The sequence below is a fragment of the Mobula birostris genome, chromosome 7, assembly GCF_030028105.1.
Source record: "Mobula birostris isolate sMobBir1 chromosome 7, sMobBir1.hap1, whole genome shotgun sequence".
NCBI lineage: Eukaryota > Metazoa > Chordata > Chondrichthyes > Myliobatiformes > Myliobatidae > Mobula > Mobula birostris.
In genome coordinates, this window is record NC_092376.1 from 20,352,112 (window position 1) to 20,370,589 (window position 18,478).

At 43.7% G+C, this 18,478-nt stretch overlaps 1 protein-coding gene across 1 annotated transcript in view; it reads right to left on the reverse strand.

Annotated features, from left to right (window-relative positions):
- LOC140200669 (regucalcin-like) overlaps window positions 1–18,242 on the reverse strand; it is a 29,103-nt gene extending 10,861 nt beyond the window's left edge. Inside the window, exons 1-4 of the mRNA XM_072264236.1 lie at window positions 18,167–18,242; window positions 10,003–10,168; window positions 3,667–3,849; window positions 1,626–1,841 (exon numbers count right to left, since the gene is read on the reverse strand). Coding sequence (XP_072120337.1) covers window positions 1,626–1,841; window positions 3,667–3,849; window positions 10,003–10,165 — 562 coding nt within the window. The 5' untranslated portion in view covers window positions 10,166–10,168; window positions 18,167–18,242. The remainder of the gene's footprint in view (window positions 1–1,625; window positions 1,842–3,666; window positions 3,850–10,002; window positions 10,169–18,166) is intronic.
- Window positions 18,243–18,478: the final 236 nt, after the last annotated feature.

Consider the following 18,478-nt stretch of genomic DNA (forward strand, 5'->3'; position numbering starts at 1 on the left):
ATGAAGGTATATGGGGAGAAGGCGGGAGATTGGGGCTGAGAGGAAAATTGGATCAGGCGTGATGCAATGGCGGAGTAGATTTGATGGGCCAAAGGGCCTAATTCTGCTCCTAAATCTTATGGTCTAAATTAGATATTATAGGTTTCAGAACTAATAGACCGGTGACACTTCAAATCCAATGTGGCAGGGCGTTCAGAAGCCTAATGCCTTCAGGGAAGGAGCTGTTTCCCATCCTGGCCATTCTTTATGCATGGGAGTGTCCTGCCTGATGGTAGAAAGTCAGAGAGGATGCTAGATGGATGGGTGGGATCCTTGACAGTACTAAGGGCCCTGTGGGTGTGCTGTTCCTGATAAATGTCCCCAGTGGTTGGGAGGGAGACCTCTATGATCCTCAGCTGTTCTCATAGTCTTTTGTGGGGACTTCCACTCCAATGCTCTGCTCTCCCATACCAGATGGAGATGCAACTTGCCAGGATGCGCTCAATGGTTCTCCTGTAAAATTCAGTTACGATGGTGGGGGGGAGGGGAGTGTAGCCTCACTTGCCTCCTGATTGGTGATCACTGGTGCTGTAAGGCAATTGCACTCGCTGCTTCACAACCGTTCACTGTTAATCATTTCTAGATATGCTCTATGTTAATACAGGGGTGGGAGGTCCTTCCCTGAATCCTAGAACATGGAATGGAACACACCTTTCAGCCCACAATGTCTGTGTTGACAGTCCAAGTCAATATTTATTTCTCAGTCATCACTACAAATCTATATGGTTTGGTCATTAACTTGTATCTGCTGTTGGGAGCTTGTTGTGCTCAAAATATTGCTGTTCGTCTGCATTTCATTGGCTGAAAGGCTCTAGGAATGTCCTGAAATTACAATCAGCACTCGGACATGCAAAACCTTACTTTAAGGCAAGAGAGGAGGCAATACTGGCAATACAAGAAATTTGGCCTGTCCCCTAAAACCCTCACTAATTTTTATAGATGCACCGTAGAAAGCATTCTTCTAGGGTGCATCACAACCTGGTATGGAAGTTGTCCTGTTCAAGACCGAAAGAAGCTGCAGAAGATCGTGAACACGGCCCAGCACATCACAGAAACCAATCTTCCGTCCGTGGACTCACTTTACACCGCACACTGTCGGAGCAGCGCTGCCAGGATAATCAAGGACATGACCCACCCAGCCAACATACTTTTCGTCCCTCTTCCCTCTGGGAGAAGGCTCAGGAGCTTGAAGACTCGTATGGTCAGATTTGGGAACAGCTTCTTTCCAACTGTGATAAGGCTGCTGAACAGATCCTGACCCGGATCTGGGCCGTACCCTCCAAATATCCGGACCTGCCTCTCAGTTTTTTTGCACTACCTTACTTCCCAATTTTCTATTTTCTATTTATGATTTATAATTTAAATTTTTAATATTTACTAGTTTTTACTATTTTTAATATTTAATATTTGTAATCCAGGGAGTGGGAAGCGCAGAATCAAATATCGCTGTGATGATTGTACGTTGTAGTACCAATTGTTTGGTGACAATAAAGTGTAAAGTACTGTAAATCCTTTTAAGAAAGAATATACATGTTAACACAGAGGGACTCGTTACCAGACATTTAAAGAATATACGTTATACTCACATATTTTTCCTGATTGCAGGTCATAGTCAAACGCATCCACTTTAAAAGACAGGCTGTCGATATAATAGAAGACCTTGTGATCCAGCGACCAGTCTAAACCATTGGAAATGTCCACCTGGTCAAAGTGCTTGACCACGGAATGGTCGGCCTGCAGAGAGTACACTGATCCCTGGTGTCTCTCCACTTCAGCTGGACGAGTCTCCATTGCCATGGTCCCTGTGCCAAAACCCAGCTTTAGTCCTCTAGATAGTAGCCACTTTAGTATCCTAATAGCTTCTATTAAATGTACGTCTGCTAACTAAAAAGAGGGGAGATTACATTTATAGAGTGAGAGATAAAAAATACATCTGATCTCTAGTGACAAGAAGCCAAATAGGGTCATAGAGCACTACAGCACAGAAACACGCCCTTTGGCCCATCTAGTCCATGCCAGACTATTAATCTGCCTAGTCCCTTCACCTTCAGCTGGACCATTCCTCTCTCATCCATGTACCTATCCAAATTAAGTGCTGGTGAGACTAGAACTAGAGGTCATGGGTTAATGGGGAAACGTGAAATATTTAAGGGGAACTTCTTCACTCAGAGGTTGGTGAGGGTGTGGAATGAGCTGCCAGCAGGAGTGATGGTTGCAGATTTGATTTAGACCATAAGGTATAGGAGCACAATTAGGCCATTTTGCCCCATCATGCCCGCTCCACCATTCTACATTGGCTCATTTATTATCCCTCGCAATCCCATTTTCCGACCTTCTCCCCGTAAGCTTTGATGCCCTAATTAATTAACAAACCTGTCAACCTCCACCCCAATTATATCCAATAACTTGACCTGCACAGCCATCAGTTCAATGAATTCCACTAATTCACCACCCCCTGGCTGAAGAAATTTTCCCTCATCTCTGTTCTAAATGGATGTCTCTCTATTCTGAGGCTGAGTCCTCTCTTCTAGACTCTCCCACTATCGGAAAATCCTCATGATATTTGCAATTTTCCAGTCCTCCAGAACCTAGTGATTCTTGAAAGATCATTACTAACCCCTCCACAATCTCTTCAGCCACCTCTTTCAGAACCCAGGGGTGTGGTCCATCTGGTCCAGACATCTTCTCTATCTTCAGACCTTTCTGCTTCCCAACCACCTTCTCCTCAGTAACAGCAATGACCATCATTTCTGCTCCCTGAAACTCTTGCATTTCTGCAATATTGCTAGTGTCTTCCACAGAGAAGACTGACGCCAAATACTTATTGAGTTTGTCTGCCATTTCCTTGTCTCGCAATACTACCTTTCCAGCATCATTTTCCAGTTTTCCAATGTCCAATCTCATCTCTCACTCTTAATATATCAGAAAGGACTTTTGGATCCTCTTTTATATTATTGGCTAGCTTACCTTCATATTACATATTTTCTCTCGTTATGGCTTTATAGCTGCCTTCTGTTGGTTTTTAAATGTTTCCTAATCCTTGGCCTTCCATGCCCTTACTAGTCAAGAACCTATCGATCTCTGCTTTAAATTTTAAAGCACTCTGCTTAAATTTCAGCATTTAAGAGAAGTTTGGGTGAGTACGTGGATAGGAGGGAAATGGAGGTCTTTGGCTCAGATGAAATTCACTGGGACAAGGGAGAATAATCATTCAGCATGGACTAGATGGGCCAAGGGCCTGTTTCTGTGCTGTAGTGCTCTACGACAAAGATAGAATGGTAGACACAATATGTTTCTGTTAGTCTATATTCGGGTGGCGGGGTGGAGCTCCATCTCTATCAAAGGAGGTGCAATGCACTCCTTCCCTCCACTAGCCTGTAGGTTGCCCTGGGCAAGGTGTAGCACCTGCTTAGCACCACCCCCGCCCCCCGGCCAATCAGGGTCACGTGGAGCCACGGTACAGATGGCGGATGGTCATATGAGCCACTGGTCCTGGTTATGCGACCACTGACACTAGGCAGGCAATCTCTGAACAGTATTGATAATGGCTGGGTCACCCATCTTGTAAAGACGTTGCCCAGAAGAAGACAATGGCAAAATGCCCAGAGTTAATTCATACCAACAAACCTGCATAGAAGCGTCCAGCTGGATCGACTTTTCCATCGTTAAATCTGTTGTTTGGTTTATCTTGGTCAATTGAGGCAATATCAGTAACAGTTTCCTTTTCCCAATCCAGAAAGGCAAATCTTCTTCCCACTGCCAGAACATATCCTCCTGATTTCCGAGGAGCTACTGATCCAATAGGGGCATCTGTGGGTTGATAAGCACGGACAGTTCATTAATGTAGCTCACCGTCCAAAGAGATACAGCAACTTCAGACCAGTGAGAGCCCAAAGTACTTATATATAACTAAGGAGTAAATCAGATTCATTACCAGACTGATCTGGTAGACACTCAGTGGCCATTTTATTAGGTACCTCCTGAACCAAATAAAGTAGACTCTGAGTAAATGTTCATGATCATCATTCACTTCCAGTTTTGACATGTTGTGTCTTCCAACGTGCTCTTCTACCCACCACTGTTGTTAACGTGTGGTTATTGAGTTACTGCCACCTTTCTGTCAGCTTGAATCAGTCTGGCCATTGTACTCCGACCTCTCTCATTAACAAGGCGATTTCACCCGCAAAACTGCCACTCACTCAGTTTTTCATTTATTGCTGTAAACTCCAGAGACTGTTGTGCGTGAAAATCCCAGGAGATCAGCAGTTTCCGAGATACTCCAACCACCCCGTCTGGCACAAACAATCTTTCCACAGTCAAAGTCACTTAGATCATGTTTCTTCCCCATTCTGATGTCTGGTCTGAGCAACAACTGAACTTCTTGACCATGTCTGCATGCTTTTAAGCATTGATATGCTGCCACATCATTGGCTGACTAGGTATTTGCATTAACAAGTAAATGTATAGGTGTACCTAATAAAGTGGCCACTGAAGGTAGGTTGAACAACCAAACCAAAATATGATAGCTAGCATCAAGTAAATATTAAGAGTAGAAACTGCCAGAAGTTCACACATAGGATTGGACCTCATTATTTGAAGGGAACCTTCAGACCAACTACTTCAGAGTTTGTGGAGATGCTTATGTTTAACAACATGAACAAGTCCAACATTGGACTAAGTCACAATAGGAAGCCACAGAGATGATGAGATGTACACAAGAATAGTCATCTGAGATATTTCAGGTGATTCATAAACACAAGAGATTCTGTAGCTGCTAGAAATTTTGAGCAACACACACAAAATGCTGGAGGAACCTCAGCAAGTCAGGCAGCATCTGTAATCCTCCAATCTGATTGCATGAAGAAACTTACTTTAGACGAGCACCACCTCATATTCCGTCTGGGTAGCCTTCAACATGATGGCATGAACATTGATCTCTCCAACCTCCGGTAATTACTCATCCATTCCCCCTTCTCTTCTTCAATCCCTATTCTGCTTGCCCTCTCCAACTTCCTTTCTCACCTGCTTATCACCTCTCCCTCATTCCTCTTCTCCTTCCCTTCTTCCATGGTCCATTATCCTCTCCTATTAGATTCCTTCTTCAACCTTTTACCTCTTCCACCTATCCCCCTCCCAGCACTCACTTCATCCCACCATGCACTTTTCCCCCTCATGTCTCACCATAAGACCTTAAGACATAGGAGCAGAATTCGGCCACGTAGCCCATTGGGTCTGCTTCGCTATTCCATTATGACTGATTTATTATCCCTCTCAACCCCATTCTCCTGCCTTCTCCCCATAACATTTGAGGACCTGACTAACCAAGAACCTACCAGCCTCCACTTTAAATATACTCAGTGACTTAGTCTCCATGGCCATCTGTGACAATGAATTCCACAGATATGCTGCCCTCTGGCTAAAGAACTACCTTCTCACCTGTGTTCTAAATGGACATCCCTCTATTCTGAGACTGTGCCCTCTGGTCCTAGACTCCGCTACTATAGGAAACATGCTCTCCACATCTACCTAGGCCTTTCAGTATTCCATAGGTTTCAATGAGATCCCCTTTCATTCTTCTAACCTCCAGCAAGTAGAGACCGAGACCCATCAAATGCTCTTCACGCATTAACCCTTCCACTCTCGTGAACTTCCTCTGGACCCTCTCCAATGCCAGCACATCTTTACTCAGATAAGGGACCCAAAACTGCTCACAATACTCCAAGTGCAGTCTGACCGATGCCTTATAAAGCTTTAGTATTACATCCTTGCTCTTATATTCTAGTCCTCTTGAAATGAATACTAACATTGCATTTGCCTTCCTTACCACTGACTCAATCTGCAAGTTAACCTTTAGGGATTCCCACTGAAGTTCTTCCAAGTCCATTTGCACCCCTGATTTTTGATCTTTTTCCCCATTTATACAATAGTCTGCACTTTCGTTACTTCAACCAAAGTGCATGACCATATATGTCCTTACACTATATTCCATTTGCCACTTCTTTTCCCATTCTCCCAATCTTTTGCAGACTTCCTGCCTCCTCGACACTACCTGGCCCTCCCCCTTTCTTTGTATCATCTGCAGAATGGACCACAAAGCCATCAATTCCAGCATCTAAATCATTGACATACAACATGAAAAGAAGCGGTCCCAATACCAATCCCTGTGGAACACCACTAGTCACTGGTAGCCAACCAGAACAGGACCCCTTTATTCTGACTCTTTGCCTCCTGCCAGTCAGATGATCTTCTATCCATGCTAATATCTTTCCTGTGACGGCATACGCTCCTGGCTCATTAGGCAGCCTCATGTGTGACACCTTGTCAAAGACGTTATGAAAATCCAAGTGAACAAAATCCACTAACTCTCCTTTGTCTATCCTGCCTGCCATTTCTTCAAATAATTTCAACAGATTTGTCAGGCAAGATTATCCGCTGAAGGAAATCATGCTGACTTTGGCTTTATTTATCATGTGCCTCCAAGTACACCGAAACCTCATCCTTAATAATGGACTCTAACATCTTCCCAACCACTGAAGTCTGGCTAACTAGCCTATAATTTCTTTTCTTTTGCATCTCTCCATTCTAAAATTTTCCAGTCCTCCGGAAAAATTTTGCAATTTTCCAGTCCTCCGGAACCATTCTTGAATCTAGTGATTCTTGAAAGGTCATTATTAATGCTTCCATAATCTTGGCAGCTACTTCTTTCAGAACCTTGGGGAGTAGTCCAACTGGTCCAGGTGACCTGTCTATCTTCAGACCTTTCAGCCTCCCAGGCACCTTCTGCTTAGGAATAGCAACTCACCTGTCTTCTGCCAGTTTATTCTCCTTCCCTTCTCACCTTCTTATTCTGGCTTCTGCCCCTTTCCGGAACAGTCCTGTCGAGGGGTCTCAGATTGTATTCCTCTCCTTAGATACCTAAGACTTTTGCACAGTACTGTATTTGTCAACGTGAAGCAGAAGGCGAGTTTGTAAATCTGGTGGGAGCAAAGGATGTTGGGAATGGCAAGGATGGAGTACTGTGGGAGGAGGGTAAGTAACAGGAGCAAGGGATGTTGGGAATGGGGAGGGTGGAACATTGTGGGAGGAGTGTGAGATAGGTGGCAGAGATGGAACACCAGGTGCAGGATGTGGCGTGGGTGCAGACACACCCAGACCTGAACACCAGGCAATGTCATTTGATTCCAAACAGTTGGTTTATTGATCACTACAGAAAGTCTTGCTAGTGCTTCCCTTTTTCCCAACCACAATTCCCTCCTCCCTGCCCCGTTCCCACTCTCAGTCCACAATAGAGACCCACATCAGAATCAGGTTTATCATCATTCACATATGTCATGAAATTTGTTTTTTTTTGTGGCAGCAGTACAATGCAATCACAAAATTACTACAGTTCAGTGCAAAGGTTTAAGCACCCTAGCTATATATATGTGCTTAAGACTTTTACACAGTACATCAAAAAACCACTGTGCAGGCCACTGTACGAAGACATAAGAGACTGCAGCTGCCAGAATCTTGAGCAGACAATGAGTTCTATTCTAGCTAAGTAGCATCTCAGATCCAACAGTAGACGGCTGGAGTAGCCAGCTGGCAGAATTCAATGGATCCTGTAACGTTGGTCTCATTTTCTACAATGCATTGGTGACTATATTAACGGAATCAGGGGTAGCTGCTACGTAAACATTTCTTTCTTTATATCTCATTCAATATATTTTTAAAATTTTATGAAAATAAAATTTCAATTCATTGACAGTATGTCTCACTGTATCGATGGTAACGTGGCGGTTAGCGTGACTCTATTAAAACTCAGGGCGCTCCGGGTTCAGAGTTCAATTCTGGTGTCATCTGTATGGCGTTTGCCCATTCTCCCTGTGAACGTGTGGGTCTCCTCCACGTGCTCTGGTTTCCTCCCACAGTCCAGAGACGTACCAGTTAGTTGGATACTTGGTCATTGTAAGTTGCCCTGTGATTAGACTAAGGTTAAACAGGTGCGTTGCCAGGCAGTGTGGCTCATTGAGCCAGAAGAGCCTGGTATGTGCTCTATTTCTAAATAAAATATAAATACAGTTTAGAGTCTGCTGTACTTTTCAGCAGTTGATTAGCACAGGCCTTTAGTACTTGGCTAGCTTTCCATGGGTTCACCTTCCTGAAGGAAGCTGTCACGTCACCCTTGGGGACTGAAACCACAGGATCATCAGGATCTTGCAGACCTCACAGTCCCAATCAACATTCCTCCTTTTACGTTCGTTTTGACTGGCAAAACACAGAGGCACCTTCACGAACTTCCACAAGCCCCCGTCATGACCCAGGTCAGGCTCTCTTCTCAGTACTGCCATCAGAAAAAAAGTACAGGAGCCTCGGGATGCACACCACCAGGATGAGGAACACATTTCCCCACCACCATTGGGCTCTTGAACCAGAGAGGATAACTTTACTCAACTTCGCTCACCCCATCACTGATCTGCTGCTACAACCTATGGACTCACTTTCAACAACTCTACAACTCATTTTCTTGATATTTATTGCTTATTTATTTATTATTATTATTTCAGTTTTTTTCCTCTAATTTTGTATTTGCTCAGTTTGTTGTCTTTAGCGCATTAGTCATTATCTGTCCAATAGGGAGCGGTCTTTCATTGATTCTATTGTGTTTCTTGTATTTACTGTGAATGCCCACAAGAAAATGAATCTCAGAGTTTTATATGGTGATGTGTAAGTACTTTGATAATACATTTACTGTGAACTTTGAACTTTCTTCCAGCAACAAATTTATCAATTACTCATCTCAGCGCTAATTTGCAGCAGGTGGCTTAGGTGCCAGTTTTATCCACACCCCAAGTGAAGTTATACGCCTCATCCTAGAAACTGTTTGAGGCACATAATAAGGCATTATGCAGACTACAGAATGAATTTTCTTTTGAAGGATTGGGAATTTTGCCAGGCCCTAAGCAAGAAGTCAGCTTTCATTCTTAATTGTCAGTGCTCATTTCTCACAGATATCAAGAGGGTGAAGCCCAAATGCAGAATTTTACATATTTTATTGAGAAGCTTAAGAAAACTGGAATTGTAAGGGAACTGCATCAGATGAAGGCAACACAGACAAAATGCTGGAGGAACTCAGCAGGCCAGGCAGCATCTATGGAAAAGAGTACAGTCGACATTTCAGCCCAATCCTGATGAAGGGTCTTGGCCCAAATCGTCAGCTGTTTACTCTTTTCACTCCGGTGAAATGATATCGTATTTGTTAAATAGGGGCCATGCACAATTCTGAATTGATGATGACAGACGTGAGAAGCACAGAGGAACATCTGGAGAAACTTCTGAAATGCCTGGTTCGCTGCCACTGCTACTGTGCGATCAAGAATCTCCGGAGGGAAGGCCCGAAAATCCCTGGCTTTGCCTGTTGCTGGCAGCCGGGACTGGGGTTGAAGAACGCGGCTGAGATGGTGCTCGGTGCTCGGTGTTGGAGGGCTGGTCAGAGGCTCGAAGTTTTCAGACAACTCAGAGTCGGACTGTGGTCGGGTGCTTCCAGGATGCTGCATCGGCAAGTTTGCAGCGCTGGAAGCTCATGGCAGGGAGAGTTTTCTTCCTTCTCCCATCTGCGTGAGATGTGGGACTTTCGAGAGAGTTTGAACTTTTTTTACCGTGTCCGTGGCCTGTTTTTCATCAAGTTACGGTATTGCTTGCACTGTTGTAACTATATGTTATAATTACGTGGTTTTTGTCAGTTTTTAAGTCTTGGTCTGTCTTGTGTTTCTGTGATGTCACACAGGAGGAACATTGTATCATTTCTTAATGCATGCATTACTAAATGACAATAAAAGAGGACTGTATGTCCTCATAATCTAATCTTTTCCATAGATGCTGCCTGGCCTCCTGAGTTCCTCCAGCATTTTGCGTGTATTGTTTTGGACTTCCAGCATCTGCAGACTTTCTCTTGTTTCAGATGAAGACAGCTCACTCGCTTACCAAGGTGAATTGACTTCACTTGCTTCGTGGTAGCATTCCACCTGCACACCTTCTGGTCAGTTATGTCGATGTAGACAAGGGAACCAAGCTTTTCTTCCCAAACCGGGCACTCTCCAATTCCATTCCTGTCCTTCACGACACACTCAATTTTAATGGAAGCCATTGCCTGTGAGAAACATTAAAAAATATATTTTAAAATTCCATCCAGGTAGCCTCCAACCTGGTGGCTAATCATTCCACCAACCACATTCCAGCTAGTACTCCTTCCCTTTCCTTCCCCCTCATCTTTTTATTCTGGCATCTTCCCCTTTCCTTTCCAGTCCTGATTAAGGGTCTCAACCTAAAACGTCGGCTGCTTATTTATTTCCACAGATGCTGTCTGACCTGCTGAGTTCCTCCAGCAGTTTGTGTGCGTGCGTTGCGATAAAAAGCCTGAATTGTTTCTTTTTTGAAAAATGCTGGTATTAGTATAAGCAAACAACAGGAATTCTGCAGATGCTGGAAATTCAAGCAACGCACATCAAAGTTGCTGGTGAACGCAGCAGGCCAGGCAGCATCTCTAGGAAGAGGTACAGTCGACGTTTCAGGCCGAGACCCTTCGTCAGGACTAACTGAAGGAAGAGTTAGTCAGTTAGTCCTGATGAAGGGTCTCGGCCTGAAACGTCGACTGTACCTCTTCCTAGAGATGCTGTCTGGCCTGCTGCGTTCACCAGCAACTTTGGTATTAGTATAGGTTTATTATTGTTCCATGTACTGAAATACAGTGAAACGCTTTTGTTCACATGCCATCCCAACAGATAATAAAACCATAAGGCATAGGAGCAGAATGTACTTGTATACACAATTTACAGTATATCCATGTTTATTTACACTCTGTGGCCACTTTATTAAGTACACCCATACACGTGCTCATTAATGCAAATATCTCATCAGCCAGTCATGTGGCAGCAACTCAATGCATAAAAACATGCAGACATGGTCCTGAAGTGCAGTTGTTGTTCAGACCATATGTCAGAGTGGGGAAGAAATGTGATCTAAGTGACTTTGGCTCAGGAACGATTATTGGTGCCAGATGGGGTGATTTGAGTATTTCAGAAACTGCTGTCTCCTGGGATTTTCACACGCAACAGTCTCCAGAGTTTGCAGAATGTGGTGCAAAAACAAGAAAACATCCAGTGAGTGGCAGTTCTGTGCATGAAAACACCTCGTTAATGAGAGAGGTTGGAGGCAAATGGCCAGACTGGTTCAAGATGACAGGAAGGCAAACTTGAAGTGGCTGGGCTACAGCAGCAGAAGGCCACACTGAGTTCCACTCCTGCATCTAATAAAGTGGCCACTGGAGTGTACAAACTCAAGAGACTCTGCAGATGCTGGAAATCCAGAGTTACACACGCCGAATGCTGGAGGAACTCAGCAGGACTGGCAGTACTTTTGGAGAGAAATGAACAGTCAACACTTTGGGCTGAGACCCTTCATCAGGACTGGAAAGAAAGGTCCTACTTATCATCTTTTAATCTCCAGATATCGGATCACATTTCCATCCATGCTGCTTTCTGGGTGAGATTGCACCAGACTCGAATTTGAATCGGGATTTTGAATCACATAAACACTTAAAGTTTTCCTGGTGCAAAGTTTTACTGCACCACGGTTCAATTCTGCCGCTGTCTGCAAGGAGTTTGTGCGTTCTCCCCATTACCGTGTGGGTTTCCTCCGAGTGCTCTGCTTTCCTCCCATAGTCCAAAGGCATAAGGGTTAGGGTTAGCAAGTTGTGAGCATGCAATGTTGGTGCCGGAAGAATGGCGATACTTCCGAACTGCTTCCTGCATAACTTCGCACTGTGTTGGTTGTTGGCGCATATGACGCATTTTGCTGTATGTTTTGATATTTTGATTCACTTGTGACAAAGAAACATAATCCTTTTTTTAAAATCTGTTACTGCACCGAAAGCGACTGCAGAGGTCTGTCGACTCCACCAGCTGCACCCTGGGCTCGAGCCTCCCCCCTTTGAGAACATCATCAAAAGGCTGTGTCTCAAAAAGGCAGCCTCCTTCATTAAGGATCCTCATCACCCAGTACATGCCCTCTTCTCATTACTACCTTCAGGGCAGAGGCACAGGGGCTGAGGAACCACCGGCAATGTTTTAGCAACAGCTTCTTCACCTCTGCCATCAGATTTCTGAACAGACCACGAGTCCATGAACAGTACCTCACTATTCCTCTTTTGCACTATTGATTTATTTATTTATATTGTACTTTGTAGTAATTTTTATATTTCTTGCACTGTAAAACAGATTTCATGATATGCAGTACTGTGCAAAAAAACTTAGGCACCCTAGATTTTTTTATATGGTTTTAGATGGTACGGCCTCCACAGAGCCCTGATCTCAACATCATCAAGGCCGTCTGGAATTACCTGGAGAGACAGAAGCAAGCGAGACAACCAAGGTCTGCAGAAGAACTGTAGCAAGTTCTCCAAGATGCTTGGAACAATGTACCAGCCAATTTTAAAACTGCACAACTGTGTACCTAAGAGAATTGTTACAACTTTAAAGGCAAAAGGTGGTCACACGAAATATTGCTTTGATTTTGTTTTTTTTTTACCATTTACTGCTCTACAGAGTAATTTTTTGATATTTAGAAACTTTTTATTAAGCGTCTTCGCTTTACGGAATTCTTTTACATGCACCTAGGACTTTTGCACAATACTGTGTGTCAGTGATAGTGAACCAGGTTCTGATTCCGATTCCACTGCAGGCCACGTCGTCTTCAAAATGAAATGCAGCGCCTATGCTGGCTCCTTTAACCCCCTCCAACAGAGTAAAAGGAACAGCAGGCGCAAGGGTCACCAGTCACAGATCATTCTGACTTGCCTGGGTTTTATTCTTGAGACACCCAATAGAACACTACTGGAAGTGTACCTTCATCGCCATCCTAAAAGTTTTTCTCCCAGGCAGTTAATCTGATCAACCATTCTAGTAACCCCCTCCTCACCCCTCTATCTATACCCCTGTTACTACACTGTAAACACTTCAAACCACTTTTTATAATGCTGGTTACATTGTAAATACATGCTGGTATTTATGTATTTATACACATCTTATTTATTTATTTATTTATTTATTTATTCGTTCATTCATTCTTTATAATTGTTGAAGGTTTAACATGGCACTGGTGAAGCCCAGTGACTACTTATCAGTGACAAACAAAGCAAAGGATATAACTAAATACTTTATTAATAAGACTTTTTCTGGTAAAATTTCAGGTAAACGATCACCGCAAATAATGGAGATGAGGGTCCTAGAGTGAGGAACAACCAGATGTTTGGACGATGTAAACACTGCGCCAGATCAAAGAAGCAGGGTGTCGGGACCAGAGGCGAAGGTCAGGCTGGTTCTGCTCACTGATCCGTGTTGTTTACTCGGCTCTGTGCTGAACTGACGGCGTGGCCTTGTGGTAAACCATGTATACCTGTCTGGACATGCCCCTCTGCTGACTGCTCCTGTGGCTCCTCCCACAGACCCCTGAATAAAGGTGATTGTGTCACTGCTCCTCCCTCAGTCCAGGGCAGATAGTCAGCATGGACGTTGGTCCATTTACTGTTAATAAAAGCCTTTCAGTATTTACTCTACTTCCAGTCTTTTGGAGTAATTGGTAGTGCATCAGGCCTGCTCTGCTGCAGTGATACCCGGCTAGTGTCTGTAGACCCACTTTTGTTCTGGGTGCTCTTCACTTGCTTACGTTGTTTGCACAATTTGTTTTTTTCTGGCTGCACATTGGGTGTTTGACCGTTCTTTTTTAATGGGTTCTTTTGAGCTTCTTTGTTTTGGGGCTGCCTGTAAGGAGGTGAATCTCAAGGTTGTATAATGAATACATATTTTGATAATAAATGTACTTTGAACTTTTTTTTTGTTGCAAGTCGCGCCAACACACTACATTCCAGATATGTGTAAGTTTATATGGCAAATAAAGACAATCCTTGATCATATGACCATCAGGCGTAGAAATAAAATTAGGCCATTCAGCCCATCGAGTCTGCTTCACCATTCCACCATGGCCGATGGATCAGAAGGAATGTGGCTGTTCAAGAAAGCAGCCAATCGCCCCAAAATTAAATAAAGTATCTTAAAACACTCCAGACTCGAGTGTAAAGGATCCCAAGGAGTGATTGTGCAGAAAGGCAAGGATATTTTATATTAGCGTCCATACGTCAACAACTTAAAAAAAAAATCATCTGCTGGTAATATTGTTGCTTGTGAGACCTTGATTTGTGGAGTGTAAAGTGAGTCGAGCAGGGGGCCAAGCACACAGCCTTGTGGTGCACCTGTACTGACGGAGATTGAGGAGGAGATGCTGCCAATCCAAAACGACTGGTTTCTGCAAGTGTGGAGATTGAGGATCCAATTGCACAAGGAATTATTAAGACCAAGGTGTTGAAGCTTATTGATTAATTTGGAGGAGATGATGGTATTGAATGCTGAGCTGTAGTCAATAAAGAGCATATTAATATATGCATTTTTGCTGTCTAGATGTTGAGTGAAGAACCGGTGAGATGGCATCAGCTATGGACCTATTGCTCCAGTAGACAAATCAGAGCAGATCCAAGTCACTTCTCAGGCAGGAGTTGATATGTTTCATTACCAACCTCTCAAAACACTTCATCACAGTGGATGTAAGTGCTACTGGACGATCGTCACTGAGGCAGGTCACCATGTACTTCTGAGGCACCGATACAAGTGAAGCTCACTTGAAGCTAGAGATACCTCAGAATGCCGAAGCGAGAGGTTAAAGATCTTAGTGAACACTCCAGCCAGTTGATCAGCACAGGTTTTTAGTACTTGGCCAGGTACCCTGTCTGGGCCGGATGATTTTCATGGGTTCACCCTCCTGAAGGCTGTTTGCACGTCAGCCTCAGAGACTGAAATCACAGGATCAATCGGGATCCTCCAGGTTTTCGCAATCAAAGCAAGCATAGAAGGTACTGAGCTCATCTGCAAGTGACGCCCTGTTGGCGCTTCTGTCCGTTGACTTAACTTTATAAGAGGTGATCGTTTTCAAGCCCTGTCACATCCTTTGTTAATTCAGATTTAGTCTGGAATTGCCACTTTGCCCGTAAGATGGCTTTCCAAAGATCTTCCCTTGTCCTCTTGTAAATTGTTCCAACTCTATTTAGTTAACTGTATTTAAATACCCCTGTTGTAATGTCCCTTAATTGAATGCTGAACATGTTAATCTTCTGTCAGTACATAAAAACTACTGTTAGTAGTTTTCCATTCACATTCTTCCCTCTGCCCCAATGTCAAATCCCTTATTTATCCTGCTTCAGACTTAATTATTCCAAAGCTCCCTTGGCCATCCTGCCATTTCGTAAACTCCAGAGATTTAATATTATCAAAACTGAGTGGCCCTTCATTTAACTTTTCATCCTTTACCCAAAACCTCATTGACCTACAATGGCAAACAAGAGAATAATCTGTCTGGCTAGCCTCCAACCAGATGGAATGAACATTGATTTCTCGAACCTCCCTTAATGCCCCCTCCCTCACCTTCACCAATCCCCATCCCCTTTTCCCTCTCCCACCTTATCTCCTTGCCTGCCCATCACCTCCAACCTGATAGTGGCCTCATTGTGATAGTAGGGGAGGCCACAGATTGACATATCCGAGTGGGACCATTCCCCATTCCCTTTTCTCTCTCTCAGCTTATCTCCTTGCCCCACCCATCGCCTCCCTCTGGTGCTCATCCCCCCTTTTCTTTCTTCCATGGCCTTCTGTCCTCACCTATCAGATTCCCCGTTCTCCAGCCCTATATCTCCTTCACCAATTAACTTCCCAGCTCTTTACTACATCGCCCCCGCTTCAGGTTTCACCTATCACTTGTGTTTCTCTCTCCCCTCTTCCCACCTTTTAAATCTACTCCTCCGCTGTTTCTCTCCAGTCCTGCTGAAGGGTCAGAGCCTGAAACGTCAAATGTACTTTCTTCCATAGATGCTGCCTGGGCTGCTGAGTTCCTCCAGCATTTTGTCTGTGATCTACATTGATTCCATTTCCTGAAACAGCCCCAATTTATAACTATAATCCATCTATTTAATCTCCACATGATACTCTCCCTCCTTATCTCTAGCTTACTCCAGTCATTCTAGAACCCCCCCCCGCCACCACAGCTCTCGAGAGTTATACAGCTCTTGTTACATGCACATGCAGTTCAACTCTTTGAGTGATTATGCAGAAAGTTTGAAGTTAATAACATCTCCTTCTACCTTAGGCCACAAACTTACCAATCACCCCTGCCGTGGACCACTTCTACAAAAAAAGGATCTGTATGCTCCACGACCGCTGGACTAAGTGTGTAAATGTAGGAGGGGACTATGCTGAAAAATAAATGTGTGAGGTTTTCTAAAATTGACTCCTTCTACCTTAGGCTACAAAATTATCAATCATCCCTCGTAGAAGCAGAATTAGGCCATTTGGCCCATTGAGTCTGCTCCACCATTCCATCATGGCTGATTTATTATTCCTCTCAACCCTATTCTTCTGCCTTCTCCCCATAAACTTTAACACGCTGACTAATCAAAAATGTGTCAGCCTCCGCTTTAACTATACTCAATGACTTGGCCTCCACAACTATCCAGGACAATGAATTCCACAGACTCAGCACCCGCCAGCTCACAAAATTCCTCCTCTGGTCCTAGTCTCCCCCACTATAGGAAACATTCTCCTTCCCTCCAAATGTTATCTACTATTGGTGTCATGTTCTCAGTCTCACAACTTTGAATAAACACCACAGAGGGAAGTACTCTGGAATGAAACATTTCAACGCAAATAAGACGAGTGGAAAATACTCCAGCATTGGACAGTGCAGTGTGAGATAACCCACCCAGAATGAAATTCACTGGCATGGAGAAACGCAGCAGGAAATAGCCGAGCAAACATTCACCAGCACCAGACACCCCAGCGTGAAACAACCTGGTGTGAAAGACTCTTGCCTGAGCTATAAGGAGAGGTAGAACAAATATGGGTTGTTTTCTCTGGAGTTTCGGATGCTGAGGATAGACCTGATGGAAGTTTATAAAACAGAAACTTTTTTCCCAGGGTAGATATGTCATTAACTAGAGAACATGCATTTAAAGTGAGAGGGAGGAAGTTTAAAGGAGCTATGCAGGGAAAGATTTTTTTTTACACGGACAGTGGTAGGTGCCTGGATCAAGATGCTAGGAGCAGTAGTGGAAGCAGATACGATGGAGTCATTTAAGAGGCAGATCGTAAGCCCTCCGTTGGTCAAGGTTGACTATGGATGTTGCGTCCTAGCTGTCTACGTGATACATGAAGCAGGGCAGTGCGGTATGGAGAGCAAGCCATTGCCCAGGCAGCAGGCACCCCCTCTCCACGCAGCTGATGAATCTTAAGGAACAGCAGAGACGGATACAGCTTGACACTGGCAGCATCATAGGAATTGCCAGTCAGCATTGAACTCAAGGCAGCTAGGGGCTCCAGTTCTGGAGGCAGGTAGATAGACGCATGTATATGCAGAGGATGGAGGAAGATGGATCTTGTGCAGGCAGGGTAATTTAGCTTAATCTGGCATTGTGCTCCGTGCAGACATCATGGTCTGACGGGTACATTTCAGTGTCGTACAGTTCTATGTTCCATGCCTGCTCTACTGAATAGCACAGGCTGAAATAAGCCATCACACAATATCCTAGAAAGAAATACCCCAATGAGGACCACACTATGAATTCATAGGAATTCCATTTCCCTTCTGTAAAATATTCCTTCACAATAGAAGTGAAGACAAATAAAAATCAAAACAGCTGAAAGCACGGCAATTAACATTTGAAGTATTTTACCTTTTCTACAAAAATTAAATTAAAAAATTTGTCTCAACACTAGCTAAACATAAAACTGTACTTGTTCCTTTTCCTGCACGGTACTTAACGTAGTTTTCTTTGAATTCCCACAGTGTTCTCCCTATCTCCCACCACTGGTCATAAATTTAGCAAATCCTGCTCAGCCCCTAAGAAGTGGTGTACCTTGTTAAAAATCATGGGTTACCTCATTTCCTCAGTAAGTATCCAGGAAAGTTTTAGTGGGAGCCAAGAAAGTTTCCCAGAATTTTCCCCCTTAAACATAATTTTTGCAGAAATGAGATGTAAGTAAAAATGCACTACCTGTGAAATGAAGAATTGACGCGAAGAGTCACGATCAGTCAACACTCGGAGGTAGTTGTGACACAGTTATAACTCAACACTTTAAAAACAATTATCAAATTAATATTTAACCCAGTTATAAACTGCATAACCTCACTGTCAGCATATATTCCTGGTTCGGATAGAATCAAGACTTTGAACTGCATTCTTAGCAGAAATCTAAGTCAACCAGAAATCAATGAGTTATCAGTTGAAGGCTGGAAGTGACCTCCACTATGTGATCATTAATCTCCACTTGGAGGAATGGCATAGTTTCACAAGCTCTTCTCCATA